At 48.9% G+C, this 16,281-nt stretch overlaps 1 protein-coding gene across 1 annotated transcript in view; it reads left to right on the top strand.

Annotated features, from left to right (window-relative positions):
• The window catches only part of srrt (serrate, RNA effector molecule), a 45,459-nt gene extending 29,711 nt beyond the window's left edge, over window positions 1-15,748 (top strand). Inside the window, exons 14-20 of the mRNA XM_033016876.1 lie at window positions 1,083-1,250; window positions 2,632-2,785; window positions 3,702-3,895; window positions 4,726-4,891; window positions 6,449-6,538; window positions 10,213-10,306; window positions 14,977-15,748. Of these exons, the coding sequence (XP_032872767.1) occupies window positions 1,083-1,250; window positions 2,632-2,785; window positions 3,702-3,895; window positions 4,726-4,891; window positions 6,449-6,538; window positions 10,213-10,306; window positions 14,977-15,052 (942 nt within the window). The 3' untranslated portion in view covers window positions 15,053-15,748. The remainder of the gene's footprint in view (window positions 1-1,082; window positions 1,251-2,631; window positions 2,786-3,701; window positions 3,896-4,725; window positions 4,892-6,448; window positions 6,539-10,212; window positions 10,307-14,976) is intronic.
• The last annotated feature ends 533 nt before the right edge of the window (window positions 15,749-16,281 follow it).

Raw genomic sequence — 16,281 nt, forward strand, 5'->3', positions numbered from 1 at the left:
AGCACACAGAACATAGTAGGCATGAATACAGAACAGATCAGTGTGTCCATATACCAATGATTATATCTATATATATCTAGAACATATATGTGTGTGTGTGTATATGTATATGTATATATATATATATATATATGTGTGTGAGTGTGTATATATGTACATCTGTATATATATATGCGTGTGTGTGTATATATGTACATCTGTATATATATGTGCGTGTGTGTGTATATCTGTATATATATGCGTGTGTATATATGTACATCTGTATATATATGTGCGTGTGTGTGTGTATATATGTAAATCTGTATATATATGTGCGTGTGTGTATATATGTATATCTATATATATATATGTGTGTGTATATGTATGTGTGTCTGTGTTTATGTATATATATATATATATGGGTGTGTGTGTGTGTATATATATATACACACACATACATATATATATATAATATATACACACACATAAATATACAGATATAGTGCAATGGGCTATTAATGTTCAGAGTTTTGTTTCAGTTGAGTTTAATAGCCTAATGGCTGTGGGGAAGTAGCTATTCCTGAACCTGGTTATTGCAGTCTTCAGGCTCATGTACCTTCTACCTGAAGGTAGCAGGGAGATGAGTGTGTGGCCAGGATGGTGTGGGTCCTTGATAATACTGCCAGCCTTTTTGAGGCAGCGACTGCGTTAGATCCCCTCGATGGAAGGAAGGTCAGAGCCGATGATGGACTGAGCAGTGTTTACTACACTTTGTAGTCTTTTCCTCTCCAGGGCGCTCAAGTTGCCGAACCAAGCCATGATGCAACCGGTCAGCATGCTCTCTACTGTGCACCTGTAGAAGTTAAAGAGTGTCTTCCTTGACAAACCGACTCTCTGTAATCTTCTCCTTCCTACTGTGACTGCACCTGGCCATGTGTGACTGGGTATTTTAACTGGCTAATGGAATGAAACCACCTCTCGCTCTCCACCCGTGGGGTGGGGTGGGGGTGGGGTGGGTGGGGGTGGGGGTGGGGCTGCGGCCGGTCCGTCAGTCGGTCACCGTTTGCTCGTGTTCACCGGCTGGTTTGGTTTTTGTTCCACAGAGCCTGTCTTCCCAGAACCCCATCCTGAAAAACATCACCGACTACCTGATAGAGGAGGTGAGCGCTGAGGAGGAGGAGCTCCTGGGAAATCCCACGGACACGACCGACGATGGGCCAAAGGAGGGAAACCCCGAGATCAACATCGAGCGGGACGAGAAGCTGATTAAGGTGCATGGTCAACGTTAACTCTCCAACTCCATGTAGTGTCTGGGAAGCTCACAACCTACACGATCAGTTTGTGTGTGTCCGTACGTGTGTGTGTGTCCGTCTGTGTGTGTGTATGTGTGAGTCTGTGTGTGTCCGTGTATGTGTATATATGTGTGAGTCTGTGTGTGTCCGTATGTGTATATATATGTGTGTGTCCGTATGTGTGTCCGTGTGTGTCTGTCTGTGTGTGTGTGTGTCCGTGTGTGTGTGTATGTGTATATATGTGTGTGTCCGTACGTGTATATGTGTGTGTGTGTGTCTGTGTGCGTGCGCGTGTGTGTCTGCCTGTGTGTGTGTGTGCGTATCTGTGCGTGTGACCGTGTGTGTCTGCGTCTGTGTGCGTGTGTATGTGTTTCTGCATGTGTGGGTGTGTGTGTGTGTGCCTGTGTGTGTGTGCGTATCTGTCTGTGTATCTGTCTGTGGGTGCGTGTGTGTGTGTCTGCGTCTGTGGGTGTGGCTGTGTGTGTGTGTGTCTGTCTTGTGCATGCGTGTGTGTGTCTGTGTTACAGTGACCCTGAACTGTGGGTGCAGCCGTCACCTCTCTCTGAGGCTGGTAGGCCGCAGCTGCTTATCTATAGTGTAGGAAGGAACTGCTGGTTTAAACCGAAGATAGACACAAAAAGCTGGAGTAACTTAGCGGGACAGGCAGCATCTCTGGAGAGAAGGAATGGATGACGTTTCAGGTCGAGACCCTTCTTCAGACTGATGTCAGGGGAGTGGGCGGGACAGAGATAGAATGTAGAAGGATGAGAGGGCATCTTATTGAAACATGTAAGATTATTAAGGGTTTGGACACGCTAGAGGCAGGAAACAAGTTCCCGATGTTGGGGGAGTCCAGAACCAGGGGCCACACACACACACAGTTTAAGAATAAGGGGTAAGCCATTTAGAACGGAGACAAGGAAACACTTTTTCACCCAGAGAGTGGTGAGTCTGTGGAATTCTCTGCCTCAGAGGGCGGTGGAGGCTGGTTCTCTGGATGCTTTCAAGAGAGAGCTAGATAGGGCTCTTATAGATAGCGGAGTCAGGGGAGAAGGCAGGAACGGGGTACTGATTGGGGATGATCAGCCATGATCACATTGAATGGCGGTGCTGGCTCGAAGGGCTGAATGGCCTCGTCCTGCACCTATTGTCTATTGTCGTCTTACCGTCTACAGTCTAACTGTCTCCGACTAGATTTAATCTCGGTACCGCCCAGTCCCCTGACATCAGTGTGAAGAAGGGTCTGGGCCCGGAGCGTCGCCCATTCCTTCTCTCCAGAGATGCTGCGTTCCTGTGGGGCTGAGTTCCCGCGGCGTTCTGTGCGTGGACTAACCCTTTGTAACGGCATCTTCCTGCACAGGTTCTGGACAAGCTGCTGCTGTACCTGCGCATCGTGCATTCCATCGATTACTACAACACCTGCGAATACCCAAACGAGGACGAGATGCCCAACCGTTGTGGCATCGTGCACGTCCGCGGCCCGCTGCCCCCCAACCGCGTCTCGCAGCACGAAGGTACCCGCTGCACAGTGACATATCCGGCGTCTGCATTCATTTGTGGCCAGGGTGGGTGCTGGGGCCACAGCGGTAGAGGCGCTGCCTAAAGGGCCCTGTCCCACTGTACGAGGTCATTCCAGAGCTCTCCCGAGTTTAAAAAAAAAAAATCAAACTCAGGTACGTCGGAGCTCGGGACGTCTCTTAGCGGCTCGTAACGCTAACGGCAGGTACTCGGGAAACGCGGTAAGCTCGTGAAGATTTTTCAACGTGTTGGAAAATGTCCACGAGAGCCCCGAGTACCGACGAGCGGCCATTACCGTAATTCTCCCGAGTTCGAATCAGGGGAAACTCGGGAGAGCTCTTGAATTAGCTCGTATAGTGGGACAGCACCTGACACCCGGGCTCGGAACATCCTGTATGTTTCTCCCTGTGACCGCGTGGGTTTTCTCCAGGTGCTCCTGTTTCTTCCCACACTCCAAAGACGTGCAGGTTCGTAGGTTGAATGGTTTGGGTTACAATTGTAAATTGTCCCTGGGTGTTTAGGATACTGCCCGTGCACGGGTCATACGGCCTTCATGGATAGGAGTAGTATTAGGCCATTCGGCCCATCAAGTCTACACCGCCATTCAATCATGGCCGATCTATCTCTCCCCCCTACCCCCATTCTCCTGCCTTCTCCCCATAGTCCCTGACACTCGCACTGATCAGCATAGAATCGGGTCGAAGGGCCTGTTTCTGTGCTGCATGCATCTCTAAAGTTGAAAGATTCTTGTGTATCAGTGTCTAGGTATTTCTCACTCCTTGGTCTATTGAATGGAATGCAGGCCAGGCCAGGTTGATGCAGGCCAGGTTGATGCGGGCCAGGCCAGGCCAGGATGATATAGGCCAGGTTGGACATGGGTCCGTCATTAACTCGCCCCTTGTTTCGCTTCAGTGATGGAGTGGGAGAAGATGTTTGAGGAGAAGCTGACGCCTCTCTTCAGCGTGAGGGAAAGTCTTTCTGAGGAAGATGCGGCGAAGATGGGCAAGAAGGACCCGGAACAGGAGGTGGAGAAGTTCATCGTCGCTAATACACAGGAGCTGGCCAAGGACAAGTGGCTGTGTCCTCTGAGCGGCAAGAAGTTCAAGGTGAGCTGGCATCCCCACGTACACCAGCTCGTGTAATCACCTGGGTGGCGCAGCGGGTAGAGCTGCTGCCTCACAGCGCCCAGAGACCCGGGTTCCATCCTGACTACGGGCGCTGTCTGTACGGAGTTTGCACGTTCTCCCCGTGACCTGCGTGGGTTTTCTCCGGTTGCGCCAGTTCACTCCAAAGACGTGCGGGTTTGTAGGTTAATTGGCTTTGGTGTAAGTGTAAATTGTCCCCAGTGTGTGTAGGATAGTGTTAATGTGCGGGGATCGCTGGTCGGCACGGACTCGATGGGCCGAAGGGCCTGTTTCCGAGCTGTATCCCCAAACGAAACTAATTGCCCGTGTCCGTGGTGCTGGTTTGCTTAGTTTAGTTTAGTTTACGCTTGTCTCGTTTACCGAGGTACAGTGAAAGGCTTCTCTGTTGCGTGTTCTCCAGTCAGCGAAGATGATTAGAGTCGAGCTGTCCACGGCAGAGATCCTATAGCGGAGCAAGATAGTCCACTCGAAGTTAGTTGGTAAAAATCTTCTCATTTTCAGAATTTTAATTTATTAACACAAACTGTTCTCCTGCAACGTTGATTACACTGTGAGTCGGGTCGGGTTACTAAAATGGCCGATGTTCCGCTCCGTTGCGTACTACACGTCAGCCCATTGCATTTAGCAGGAGTGGTCTATCTTGGATCTTTGATCCACGGTGTACAGGGAGAAGACAATACGACAGGCCGGCAGGTAGAAGCAGCACCTGGTGAGAGGGGGGGGTGAGGGAGCTGTCGGTAGAGGTGGCCTGAAGAAAGCGCCCTGTTTCACCATCTGAACTTTGTGCGTAGGGCCCGGAGTTTGTGCGGAAACACATCTTCAACAAACACAGCGAGAAGATCGAGGAGGTCAAAAAGGAAGTCTCCTTCTTCAATCACTTCCTAATGGATGCAAAGCGGCCCTCGCTGCCGGAGATTAAACCCAACCAGCCGCCAACACCGGGAGCCCCGGCACTCGGTAAGTTCATTGTCTAAATGGCATCAAGTTGGGAAAAGGGGAACTGGGGGTCCTTGTACATCAGTCTATGAAAGTAAGCATGCAGGTACAGCAGGCAGTGAAGAAAGCGAATAGCATGTTGGCCTTTATAACAAGAGGAATCGAATATAGGTCCTTCTGCAGTTGTACAGGGCCCTAGTGAGACCACACCTGGAGTATTATGTGCAGTTTTGGTCCCCTAATTTGAGGGAGGACATTCTTGCTATTGAGGGAGTGCAGCGTAGGTTTACAAGGTTAATTCCCGGGATGGCGGGACTGTCTTATGCTGAGAGAATGGAGCGGCTGGGCTTGTACACTCTGGAGTTTAGAAGGATGAGAGGGAATCTTATTGAAACATATAAGATTGTTAAGGGTTTAGACACGCTAGAGGCAGGAAACGTGTTCCCGATGTTGGGGGAGTCCAGAACCAGGGGCCACACAGTTTAAGAATAAGGAGTAAGCCATTTAGAATGGAGACGAGGAAACACTTTATCTCACAGAGAGTGGTGAGTCTGTGGAGTTCTCTGTCTCAGAGGGCGGTGGAGGCCGGTTCTCTGGATGCTTTCAAGAGAGAGCTAGATAGGGCTCTTAAAGATAGCGAGAGAGAGTCAGTGGATATGGGGAGAAGGCAGGAATGGGGTACTGATTTGGGATGATCAGCCGTGATCACATTGAATGGCGGTGCTGGCTCGAAGGGCCGAATGGCCTCTACTCCTGCACCTATTGTTTATTCAGTCGCTCCTTTTGGGTTGGTGGAGCACAGAATGATGCAGGATCGGCCCCCGTACACCCACAATGCTTTGTGTCCATGATGCCCAGCTAAACTGCTCTCATAAGGTCACGTGATAGGAGCAGAATGAGGCCGTTCGGCCCATCAAGTCCACTCCACCATTCAATCATGGCTGATCCATCTCTCCCTCCCAACCCCATTCTCCTGCCTTCTCCCTGTCACCCGTTCTGATCAAGAATCTATCTATCTCTGCCTTAAAAATATCCACTGACTTGTGGCCTCCACAGCCGTCTGTGGCAAAGAATCCCACAGATTCACCACCCTCTGGCTAAAGAAATTCCTCCTCGTCTCCTTCCTAAAGGAACGTCCTTTAATTCTGATGCTGTGCCCTCTGGTCCTAGACTCTCCCACTAGTGGAAACATCCTCTCCACACCCACTCTATCCAGGCCTTTCACTATTCACTAAGCTGAAGAAGGGTTTTGGTCCGAAACGTCGGCTATTTCCTTCGCTTAATAGATGCTGCCGCACCCGCTGAGTTTCTCCAGCAATTTTGTCTCCCTTTCACTATTCTGTACGTTTCAATGAGGTCCCCCCTCATCCTTCTAGACTCCAGCGAGTACAGGCCCAGCGCCGACAAACGCTCATCATACATCAAACGTTATCTCATCTGCCTTTAAATAATCCGTATCCCTCGACGTCAGGTTCTGACATGTGGAACCTTTTTCCCCCATTTACTCCAGCGTTTTGTTGTGCCTATCTTTGGCTTACAGCTCCGTCAATGAAGCTGCGTGGTGTGTTTGTCTTGCAGGTTTGACTCCAGCCATGGGCTATCCTCATCCCACTCCGCAAGGCTTGCTGGGGTTCGGCCAACCTCGCCCCCCTGTCATGGGATATGCAGGTAGGAGAACCGAAGGAAATGGGCAACGTTTTGGGCCGAAACCCAAAGGAAATAGGCAACGTTTTGGGTCGAAACCCGAAGGAAATAGGCAACGTTTCTAAAGGGCCTGTCCCACTTACGCGACCTTTTCAGCGACTGCTGGCACCCATCATAGGTCGTCGAAAATTTTCGACGTGTTGAAAACCCAGCGGCGACCAGAACAATGTACGACTCTTTGGGCAACTACTCACGATCGTACAGGCTTCACCCCGCGAAATGTCGCCTGTACGGTCACGAGTCGTCTCCTCAGTCGCCCCCAAAGAGTCGTAGCGTCTTTCTGGTTGCCACTTGTTGAAAAATTTCAGAAAAGTCGCGTAGGGGCAGGAACGGGGCACTGATTGGGGAGTCTGTGGAATTCTCTGCCTCAGAGGGCGGTGGAGGCAGGTTCTCTGGATGCTTTCAAGAGAGAGCTAGATAGGGCTCTTAAAGATAGCGGAGTCAAGGGATATAGGGAGAAGTCAGGAACGGGGTACTGATTGGGGATGATCGGCCATGATCACATTGAATGGCGGTGCTGGCTCGAAGGGCTGAATGGCCTCTACTCCTGCACCTGTTGTCTATTGTAAGTTGGACAGGCCCATAACCCTATGCTACACGCTCTTGGGACAATTTACAATTTCACCAAGCCAATATGAGCATTTGATGACTGTACTCACTGGAGTTTAGAAGAATGAGGGGGGGGTCTGATTGAAACCGACCAGATAATGATAAGCCGCGTGTGAGTGGATGTGGAGAGGATGCTTCCACTAGTGGGAGAGTCTGCATCTTGTACCAGCTCGTGTAGGAAAGAACTGCGGAAGCTGCTTTAAATCGAAGGCAGATACAAAATGCTGGGGTAACTCAGGCAGCATCTCTGGAGAGAAGGAATGGGTGACGTTTCGGGTCGAGACCCTTCTTCAGGCTCTGCCACTTGCATTATTTCACAATCGGATGTTTACGGGTATCAGATTGGTTTTTGATTGCGTTACTTCCCCGCTTGCAAAACACAACTTGAGTTTGAGCAATGGGATATTTTGCAATAACAAATATAATAACAATATGAGTCATTCAGCGTGGAAACAGGCCCTTCGGCCCAACCTTGCTCACCCCGAAAAACTCAGTCCCACCTGGCTGAGTTTGGCCCTCATCCCTCAAAACCTTTCCTATCCATGTACCTGTCCGAATGTTCAAGTTCAAGTTCAAGTGAGTTTATTGTCATGTGTCCCTGTATAGGACAATGAAATTCTTACTTTGCTTAAGCACACAGAAAATAGTAGGCATTTACTACAAAACAGATAAATGTGTCCATATACCATGATATAAATATATACACACATGAATAAATAAACTGGTAGTGCAAATAACAGAAAGTGGTTGCTAATAATCAGAGTTTTGTCCGAGCCAGGTTTAATAACCTGATGGCTGAGGGGAAGTAGCTATTCCTGAACCTGGTTGTTGCAGTCTTCAGGCTCCTGTACCTTCTACCTGAAGGTAGCAGGGAGATCAGTGTGTGGCCAGGATGGTGTGGGTCTTTGATGATACTGCCAGCCTTTTTGAGGCAGCGACTGCGATAAATCCCCTCGATGGAAGGAAGGTCAGAGCCGATGATGGACTGGGTAGTGTTTACTACTTTTTGTAATCTTTTCCTCTCCAGGGCGCTCAAATTTCCGAACCAAGCCACGATGCAACCGGTCAGTATGCTCTCGACTGTGCACCTGTAGAAGTTAGAGAGAGTCTTCCTTGACAATCCGACTCTCCGTAATCTTCTCAGGAAGTAGAGGCGCTGATGAGCTATTTTGATAATTGCGTTCGTGTTCTCGGACCAGGAAAGATCTTCAGAGATGTGCACCCCCAGGAATTTGAAGTTCTTGACCCTTTCAACCATCGACCCGTTGATATAAATGGGGCTGTGGGTCCCCCTCCTACTCCTTCCAAAGTCCACAATCAGTTCCTTGGTTTTGCTGGTGTTCAGGGCCAGGTTATTGCGCTGGCACCATATGGACAGTTGCTCGATCTCTCTTCTGTACTCTGACTCATCCCCATCAGTGATACGCCCCACAATAGTGGTGTCATCAGCGAACTTGATGATGGAGTTCGCACTGTGGTTCGCTATGCAGTCATGGGTATAGAGTGAGTACAGCAGGGGGCTGAGCACGCAGCCTTGAGGTGCTCCCGTGCTGATTGTTATTGAGGCCGACACATTTCCACCAATACGAACAGACTGTGGTCTGTGGACGAGGAAGTCGAGGATCCAGTTGCAGAGGGATGCGCAGAGACCCAGTTCTGCGAGTTTGGTAACCAGTTTGGAGGGGATGATTGTGTTAAATGCCGAGCTGTAATCAATGAATAACAGCCTGACATATGAGTTTTTGTTGTCCAAGTGGTCCAGTGCGGAGTGGAGGGCCAGCGAGATCGCATCCACCGTTGATCTGTTGTGGCGGTATGCGAACTGCAGTGGGCCCAGGTTTTTGTCGAGGTAGGAGTTGATTTGCTCCATGATCAACCTCTCAAAGCACTTCATCACCACCGGCGTTAGTGCCACTGGTCGATAGTCATTGAGGCACGTCACCTTACTCTTCTTGGGCACCGGTATAATTGATGCCCTTTTAAAGCAGGTGGGGACCTCAGACCTCAGAAGCGAGAGGTTGAAAATGTCCGTAAAAACTCCCGCCAGTTGGTCCGCACAGGTTTTTAGAACACGGCCGGGTATACCATCAGGTCCCGGTGCTTTTCGGGGGTTCACCCCTCTGAAGGATTTCCTGACATCGGCCTCTGTGACTGAGACTGAAATGCCATCACAGCGAATGGGGGATCGGGAAGGCACATCAGTATTCTCCCTGTCAAAGCGTGCGTAAAACGCATTGAGCTCGTCAGGGAGTGATGTTACACCGGCATTCGAGCTGCCTCCTGGTTTTGCCTTGTAGGAGGTGATTGCATTCAGACCCTGCCACAGCTGCCGAACATCTGTCTCGTCCTCCAGTTTGGAGCAGAAGTCCCTTTTGGCCTTTTTGATGGCCTTACCAAGGTCGTATCTGGTCTTCATGTAGGCCACTGTATCGTTGGATGTGAATGCCCTGTGTCTGGACTTCAGGAGAGTACGGATCTCATAGTTCATCCAAGGTTTCTGATTGGGAAACACTCGGAAGGTTTTTGTAGGGATGCTTAAACGTTGCCTCAACTACCTCCTCCGGCAGCTCGTTCCATACACCCACCGCCATTTGTGTGTGAAAAAGTGAGCCCTCAGATTCCTATGGTGGACAAAAGTGCTGGAGAAACTCAGCGGGTGAGGCAGCATCTATGGAGCGAAGGAATAGGTGATGTTTCGGGTCGAAACCCTTATAAAAATGCTGGAGAAACTCAGTGGGTGAGGCAGCATCTATGAAGAGAAGGAATAGGTGACGTTTCGGGTCGAGACCCGGTAGCATCTATGGAGCGAAGGAATAGGCGACGTTTCGGGTCGAGACCCTTCCGGGTCTCGACCCGAAACGTCACCTATTCCTTCGCTCCATAGATGCTGCCTCACCCGCTGAGTTTCTCCAGCACTTTTGTCGACCTTCCATTTTTCCAGCATCTGCAGTTCTTTCTTAAACCTCAAATTTCTTTTGAATCTTTACATATGAAATATTATTGACGGACAAACTTTCCTTTATCTACAGCGGGCCCTGCCTACCCCCCACCTCAGTACGCTGGCCGAGGCGCCTACGATGCATATCGTGGCCAAGGAGGATATCCAGGAAAGCCACGAAACAGGTCAGTGTCTCTTCATGAATGTGATCTTCTGTTCTCTTATCGCTAAGCAGTGCGTTGAAGGCTCTGTAGAGGGTCATTGTTTGACGTGCTAGAGGCAGGAAACGTGTTCCCGATGTTGGGGGAGTCCAGAACCAGGGGCCACACACACCCACACAGTTTAAGAATAAGGAGTAAGCCATTTAGAACGGAGACGAGGAAACAATTTTTCTCACAGAGTGGTGAGTCTGTGGAATTCTCGGATGTCTCTTAAACGTTGCCTCAACTACCTCCTCCGGCAGCTCGTTCCATACACCCACCGCCATTTGTGTGTGAAAAAGTGAGCCCTCAGATTCCTATGGTGGGCAAAACTGCTGGAGAAACTCAGTGGGTGAGGCAGCATCTCTGGAGGGAAGGAATGGGCAACGTTTCAGTTCAGAATTCAGTCTGAAGAAAGGTCTCGGCCCGAAACGTCGCCTATTTCCTTCGCTCCATAGATGCTGCTGCACCCGCTGAGTTTCTCCAGCACTTTTGTCTTCCTAGGATCACCATTTGTTAAGAGTTGCTGGATTTAGAAATCTATTCTAGTGCTGGGGATCAGAGAGGTTTACAAAGCTGGAGGCTCAGCTCAGTTTATTGTACGAGACAGCGAAACGCTTTAGTTGCGTTCTAACCAGTCAGCGGAAAGACTGTACATGATTATAATCGAGGCGTTCACAGTGTACAGATGCATGATAAGGGAACAATGTTCAGTGCAAGATAAAGCCAGCAAAGTCTGATCGAAGATAGTCCGAGTGTCACCAATGAGATGGATGGGAGGTCAGGACTGCTCTCTAGTTGGTGAGAGGACGGTTCAGTTGCCTGATAACAGCCGGGAAGAAACTGTCCCTGAATCTGGAGGTGTGTGTGTGTGTTCGTTTTCACACTTCTGTACCTCTTGCCCGATGGGAGAGGGAGTGACCGGGGGTGAGACTGGTCCTTGATGATGCTGCTGGCCTTGCCGAGGCAGCGTGAAGTGTAGATGGAGGCGATGGAAGGGAGGCCATTAGAACATAGAAGAGTGTCTCATAGATATACGTCAATAGACAACAGGTGCAGGAGGAGGCCATTTGGCCCTTCGAGCCAGCACCGCCATTCAATGTGATCATGGCTGATCATCCACAATCAGTACCCCGTTCCTGCCTTCTCCCCTGACTCCGCTATCTTTAAGAGCCCTATCTAGCTCTCTCTTGAAAGCATCCAGAGAACCCGCCTCCACCGCCCTCTGAGGCAGAGAACTCATTCAGCCGACAAAGTGTGTGCTGATTTTAACTCAGTTTGTGTGTCTGCCCAGATGCCTCAAACATTGTAATCATTTACCTCCTTCAACCGCATCACCTGCCTGTGCGTTCCAGGCACCCACCACTCTGTGTTTGAATAAAACTTGCCTCCTCAGTCTCCTTTGAATGCCTCTCACCTTGGAGCTATACCTGTAGTCTTTGACATTTCCACCACGCGGGCTAAAGACTCTATCTATGATTCTCAGAATGTTATAAACTTCCGTCAGGTTTTCCTGTGGCCTCCAGCTGTCCAAAACGCTCCTTGTAGCTACTACCTTCTAATCCAGGCAGCATTGACACAAGGGCCGTCACAGTGGGTGTAGGACAGTGTTAATGTGCGGGGGATCGCTGGTCAGCCTGTGTCTCTCACCTATATTAAACACTGTATTTATAACAAGAACTGCAGTAAGTACTCAGCAAGGGGCAGAGAAGTGGGCAGTGTGAAGGGGTTTAACATCAGAGCCTTGTGTAATCATGTTTTATCAGTCTGCAGGCTGGCCTTTTCCTCCCCATTATCACTTCATTTTAAAGAGGAAGTTTGCTGCTGAAACTGTTGTGGAGTTGTGATGCAACACTGAGATATGAGCTGCAGATGTGATTGTGATCTCTATTCATTGAAACTCTCAAATCATGTTGTATGTCAGAGTGTATGAGAGTTGTCTACTGTGTATAAGAGTTATACACTGTATAAGAGTTGTACACTGTGTATAAGGGTTGTACACTGTGTATAAGAGTTGTACACTGTGTATAAGATTTGTACACTGTGTATAAGAGTTGTACACTTTGTATAAGGGTTGTACACTGTGTATAAGAGTTGTACACTGTGTATAAGAGTTGTACACTGTGTATAAGAGTTGTACACTGTGTATAAGATTTGTACACTGTGTATAAGGGTTGTACACTGTGTATAAGAGTTGTACACTGTGTATAAGAGTTGTACACTGTGTATAAGAGTTGTACACTGTGTATAAGAGTTGTACACTGTGTATAAGGGTTGTACACTGTATAAGATTTGTACACTGTGTATAAGGGTTGTACACTGTGTATAAGGGTTGTACACTGTGTATAAGAGTTGTACACTGTGTATAAGAGTTGTACACTGTGTTACACTGTGTATAGGATTTGTACACTGTGTATAAGAGTTGTACACTGTATAAGAGTTGTACACTGTGTATAAGGGTTGTACACTGTGTATAAGAGTTGTACACTGTGTATACGAGTTGTACACTGTGTATAAGATTTGTACACTGTGTATAAGAGTTGTACACTGTGTATAAGAGTTGTACACTGTGTATAAGAGTTGTACACTGTGTATAAGGGTTGTACACTGTGTATAAGGGTTGTACACTGTGTATAAGGGTTGTACACTGTGTATAAGAGCTGTACACTGTGTATAAGAGTTGTACACTGTGTATAAGAGCTGTACACTGTGTATAAGGGTTGTACACTGTGTATACGAGTTGTATACTGTGTTACACTGTGTACACTATGTATAAGAGCTGTATACTGTGTTACACTGTGTACACTGTGTATAAGAGCTGTACACTGTGTATAAGAGTTGTACACTGTATAAGAGTTGTACACTGTATAAGGGTTGTACACTGTGTATACGAGTTGTATACTGTGTATAAGAGCTGTACACTGTGTATAAGAGCTGTACACTGTGTATAAGAGTTGTACACTGTGTATAAGGGTTGTACACTGTGTATACGAGTTGTATACTGTGTTACACTGTGTACACTGTGTATAAGAGCTGTACACTGTGTATAAGAGCTGTACACTGTGTATAAGAGTTGTACACTGTGTATAAGGGTTGTACACTGTATACGAGTTGTATACTGTGTTACACTGTGTACACTGTGTATAAGAGCTGTACACTGTGTATAAGAGTTGTCTACTGTGTATAAGAGCTGTACACTGTGTATAAGAGTTGTACACTGTGTATAAGATTTGTACACTGTGTATAAGAGTTGTAGGGGGCGCTGCGCTGCTCTGGCAGCAGCCATGTCAAGCAGCTCGTCAGTTTTTCAACTTTTTTTGTTTTTTTAGTATGTTTTAAAGTCTGTGTTTGATGTTTCTTTGTGTGTTTTGTGTGGGGGGTGGTGTGGGGGGGTGAGGGGGAAACCGCTTTGGTCGCCTCCTCCATGGAGAGGCGAGTTTTTCCAGGTCGCCTCCCCCGTGGACTAACATCAAGGATCGGCGCGTCCTTTCCCGGAGACGCGCCCGGGGCTTCAGCGGCGGGCGCAGCGTGGACTCTCGGCGTGGAGCGGGTGAGCCCTCGCTGGGGCTCGCTGGAGGGGAGCACTCCGTTTCGTTGGCCCGGGGCAGCCGGCAGCCTGAAGTCGCAGCCTGAAGCCGCGGTCTGCAGAGCTCCAGCTGGTGCGGCGTCTACAGCCCGGGATCTCACGTTGGGGACCCGGGGGAAGAAGAAGCCTTCACTGCCGGCCCGCGGCCAACTTCTACCGCGGGTCCGGCATGGACTTACCATCACCCCTGGAGGGGAGCTTCGACCACCGGCCCTGCAGTCTACGGTGCTTCTGGCTGCGGCGGGGACTTTAAATCTTGACCGCCGGCCTGCGGCCTACAACAACTTAAAGCCGCGGTCTCCGGTGAGGAAGAGCCGATCCTGGACTGACTCTGGACTCTGGTCCTGACCACGGGGGGGAAATGGAGGAGGACTGGCCACATTTTGTGCCTTCCACCACAGTGATGAATGCTGTGGTGGATGTTTGTGTTACAGTTTTATTGTGGTTGTGTGTTCTTTGTTGTTGTACCGCTGCAGACAACCCAAATTTCCACCAGCCTGGCTGTGTGGCAATAAATTATATCTATCTATCTATCTATCTATCTATCTACACTGTGTATAAGAGTTGTACACTGTGTATAAGAGTAGGGGAGACACATTGCACCATTGTAGGACTTTAGCCAGACTGCATGTGTACTGTCGCCTACAGTTCTGGTCACCTCAATTACAGCAAATCATTTATCTGTGTGTATGTGTATGTGCGTGAATGGCTCGATTGTAATCATGTATTGCTAGCTGGTGTAGCCCGCAACAAAAGCTTCTCACTGTACCCCGACACACGTGACTATAAACCCAACTGTAAATGACACGAGTGTGGGAAGGAACTGCAGATGCTGGTTTAAACCGAAGCTGGAGTAACTCAGCGGGACTGGCAGCATCTCTGGAGAGAAGGGATGGGTAACGTTTCGGGTGGAGGCCTTTCTTCAGACATGTTGGTCGGTATGGGGCAAGTTGGGCCAAAGGGCTTCTTTCCACGCTATAAGATTCTATGGTTCCTGAATAACCAGGGCTGAGCTCATCTTGTTCCACGGCTCCCACCCGCTGACCATATTCTCTCGCTTTGTTTCCAGGATGTTGCGTGGCGATCCCAGGAATATTGTGGAGTACAGAGACCTGGACGCTCCAGAAGACGTGGACTTCTTCTGAACTGCCCGTGCGCAGTGACCGATGCAGTGACCCTTGCCCTTCCCCTCAGGGGCAGACGAGGCCCCTTGTAGGGGTGGCAGACACAATGTCTTATCATGTCGAATGCCGTCTTCCCCACAGACATGATGGCAGGCACTCGTGTGCATTTTATACACACACACACGCGTACATACACACACACACGCGCACGCACATACACACATATTCACACACATACACACACACATTCACACACACACACACACACATACACACACACTCACTCTCAGTCTCACACACACTCACACACACACATACACACACACACGCACATACACACACACTCACTCTCAGTCTCACACACATACACACATATTCACGCGCACACACGCACGCACATATTCACACACACACACACTCACACACACACACACACTCACTCTCAGTCTCACACACACTCACACACATATTCACACACACGCACGCACACTCACACACATACACACACACATACACACACACTCACTCTCAGTCTCACACAGACACACTCAGTCACACACGTGCACACACACACACACACGACACTCCCACACTTACACTCACACACACACACACTCAGGACACACTCAGGTCCATGCACACTCAGACCTGGACTGATAGTAAATAGATGTAATTTCGTTCTGAAATATTTGAAATAAAATGAACATAATGTTCAGGGAGCTAGCTGTGTGTTGTTGGTCAAAGATGGACACTAAATGCTGGAGTAACTCGGGCAGCATCTCTGGAGAGAAGGAATGGGCCATGTTTCGTGTCGTGTCGAGACCCTTCTTCAGTTCAGCATCTGTTGCTGGTCAGCTCAGTTATCGGGGGGAGGGGGAGGTGAGGGGGGGGTCTGTCTACCCCACGACAGTGAAAAAGTTCACTTAGAAACAGAAAAAGAAAAGTTGAGACCATCCAACCTTTAATTTTAACGTCTGACGGGTGTGGTTCTAGAGACCCAGAGGCAGCAGAGTTACGTCTGAGTTCTCCCGCAACACACACACACAGAAATACCAGAAACCCGGGATTAATATACCCCCAGACTCAATATCAATTGCATGAGGAAGTGTCTCAGGAAGCATCAGCCACCTCCAAATATGGACGGTAGACACAAATGCTGGAGAAACTCAGCGGGTGAGGCAGCATCTATGGAGCGAAGGAAATAGGCAACGTTTTGGGGCTGAAACCCTTCCAAATATGGGGTTGTTTTT

The sequence above is a fragment of the Amblyraja radiata genome, unplaced genomic scaffold (assembly GCF_010909765.2).
Source record: "Amblyraja radiata isolate CabotCenter1 unplaced genomic scaffold, sAmbRad1.1.pri scaffold_600_ctg1, whole genome shotgun sequence".
Classification (NCBI taxonomy): domain Eukaryota; kingdom Metazoa; phylum Chordata; class Chondrichthyes; order Rajiformes; family Rajidae; genus Amblyraja; species Amblyraja radiata.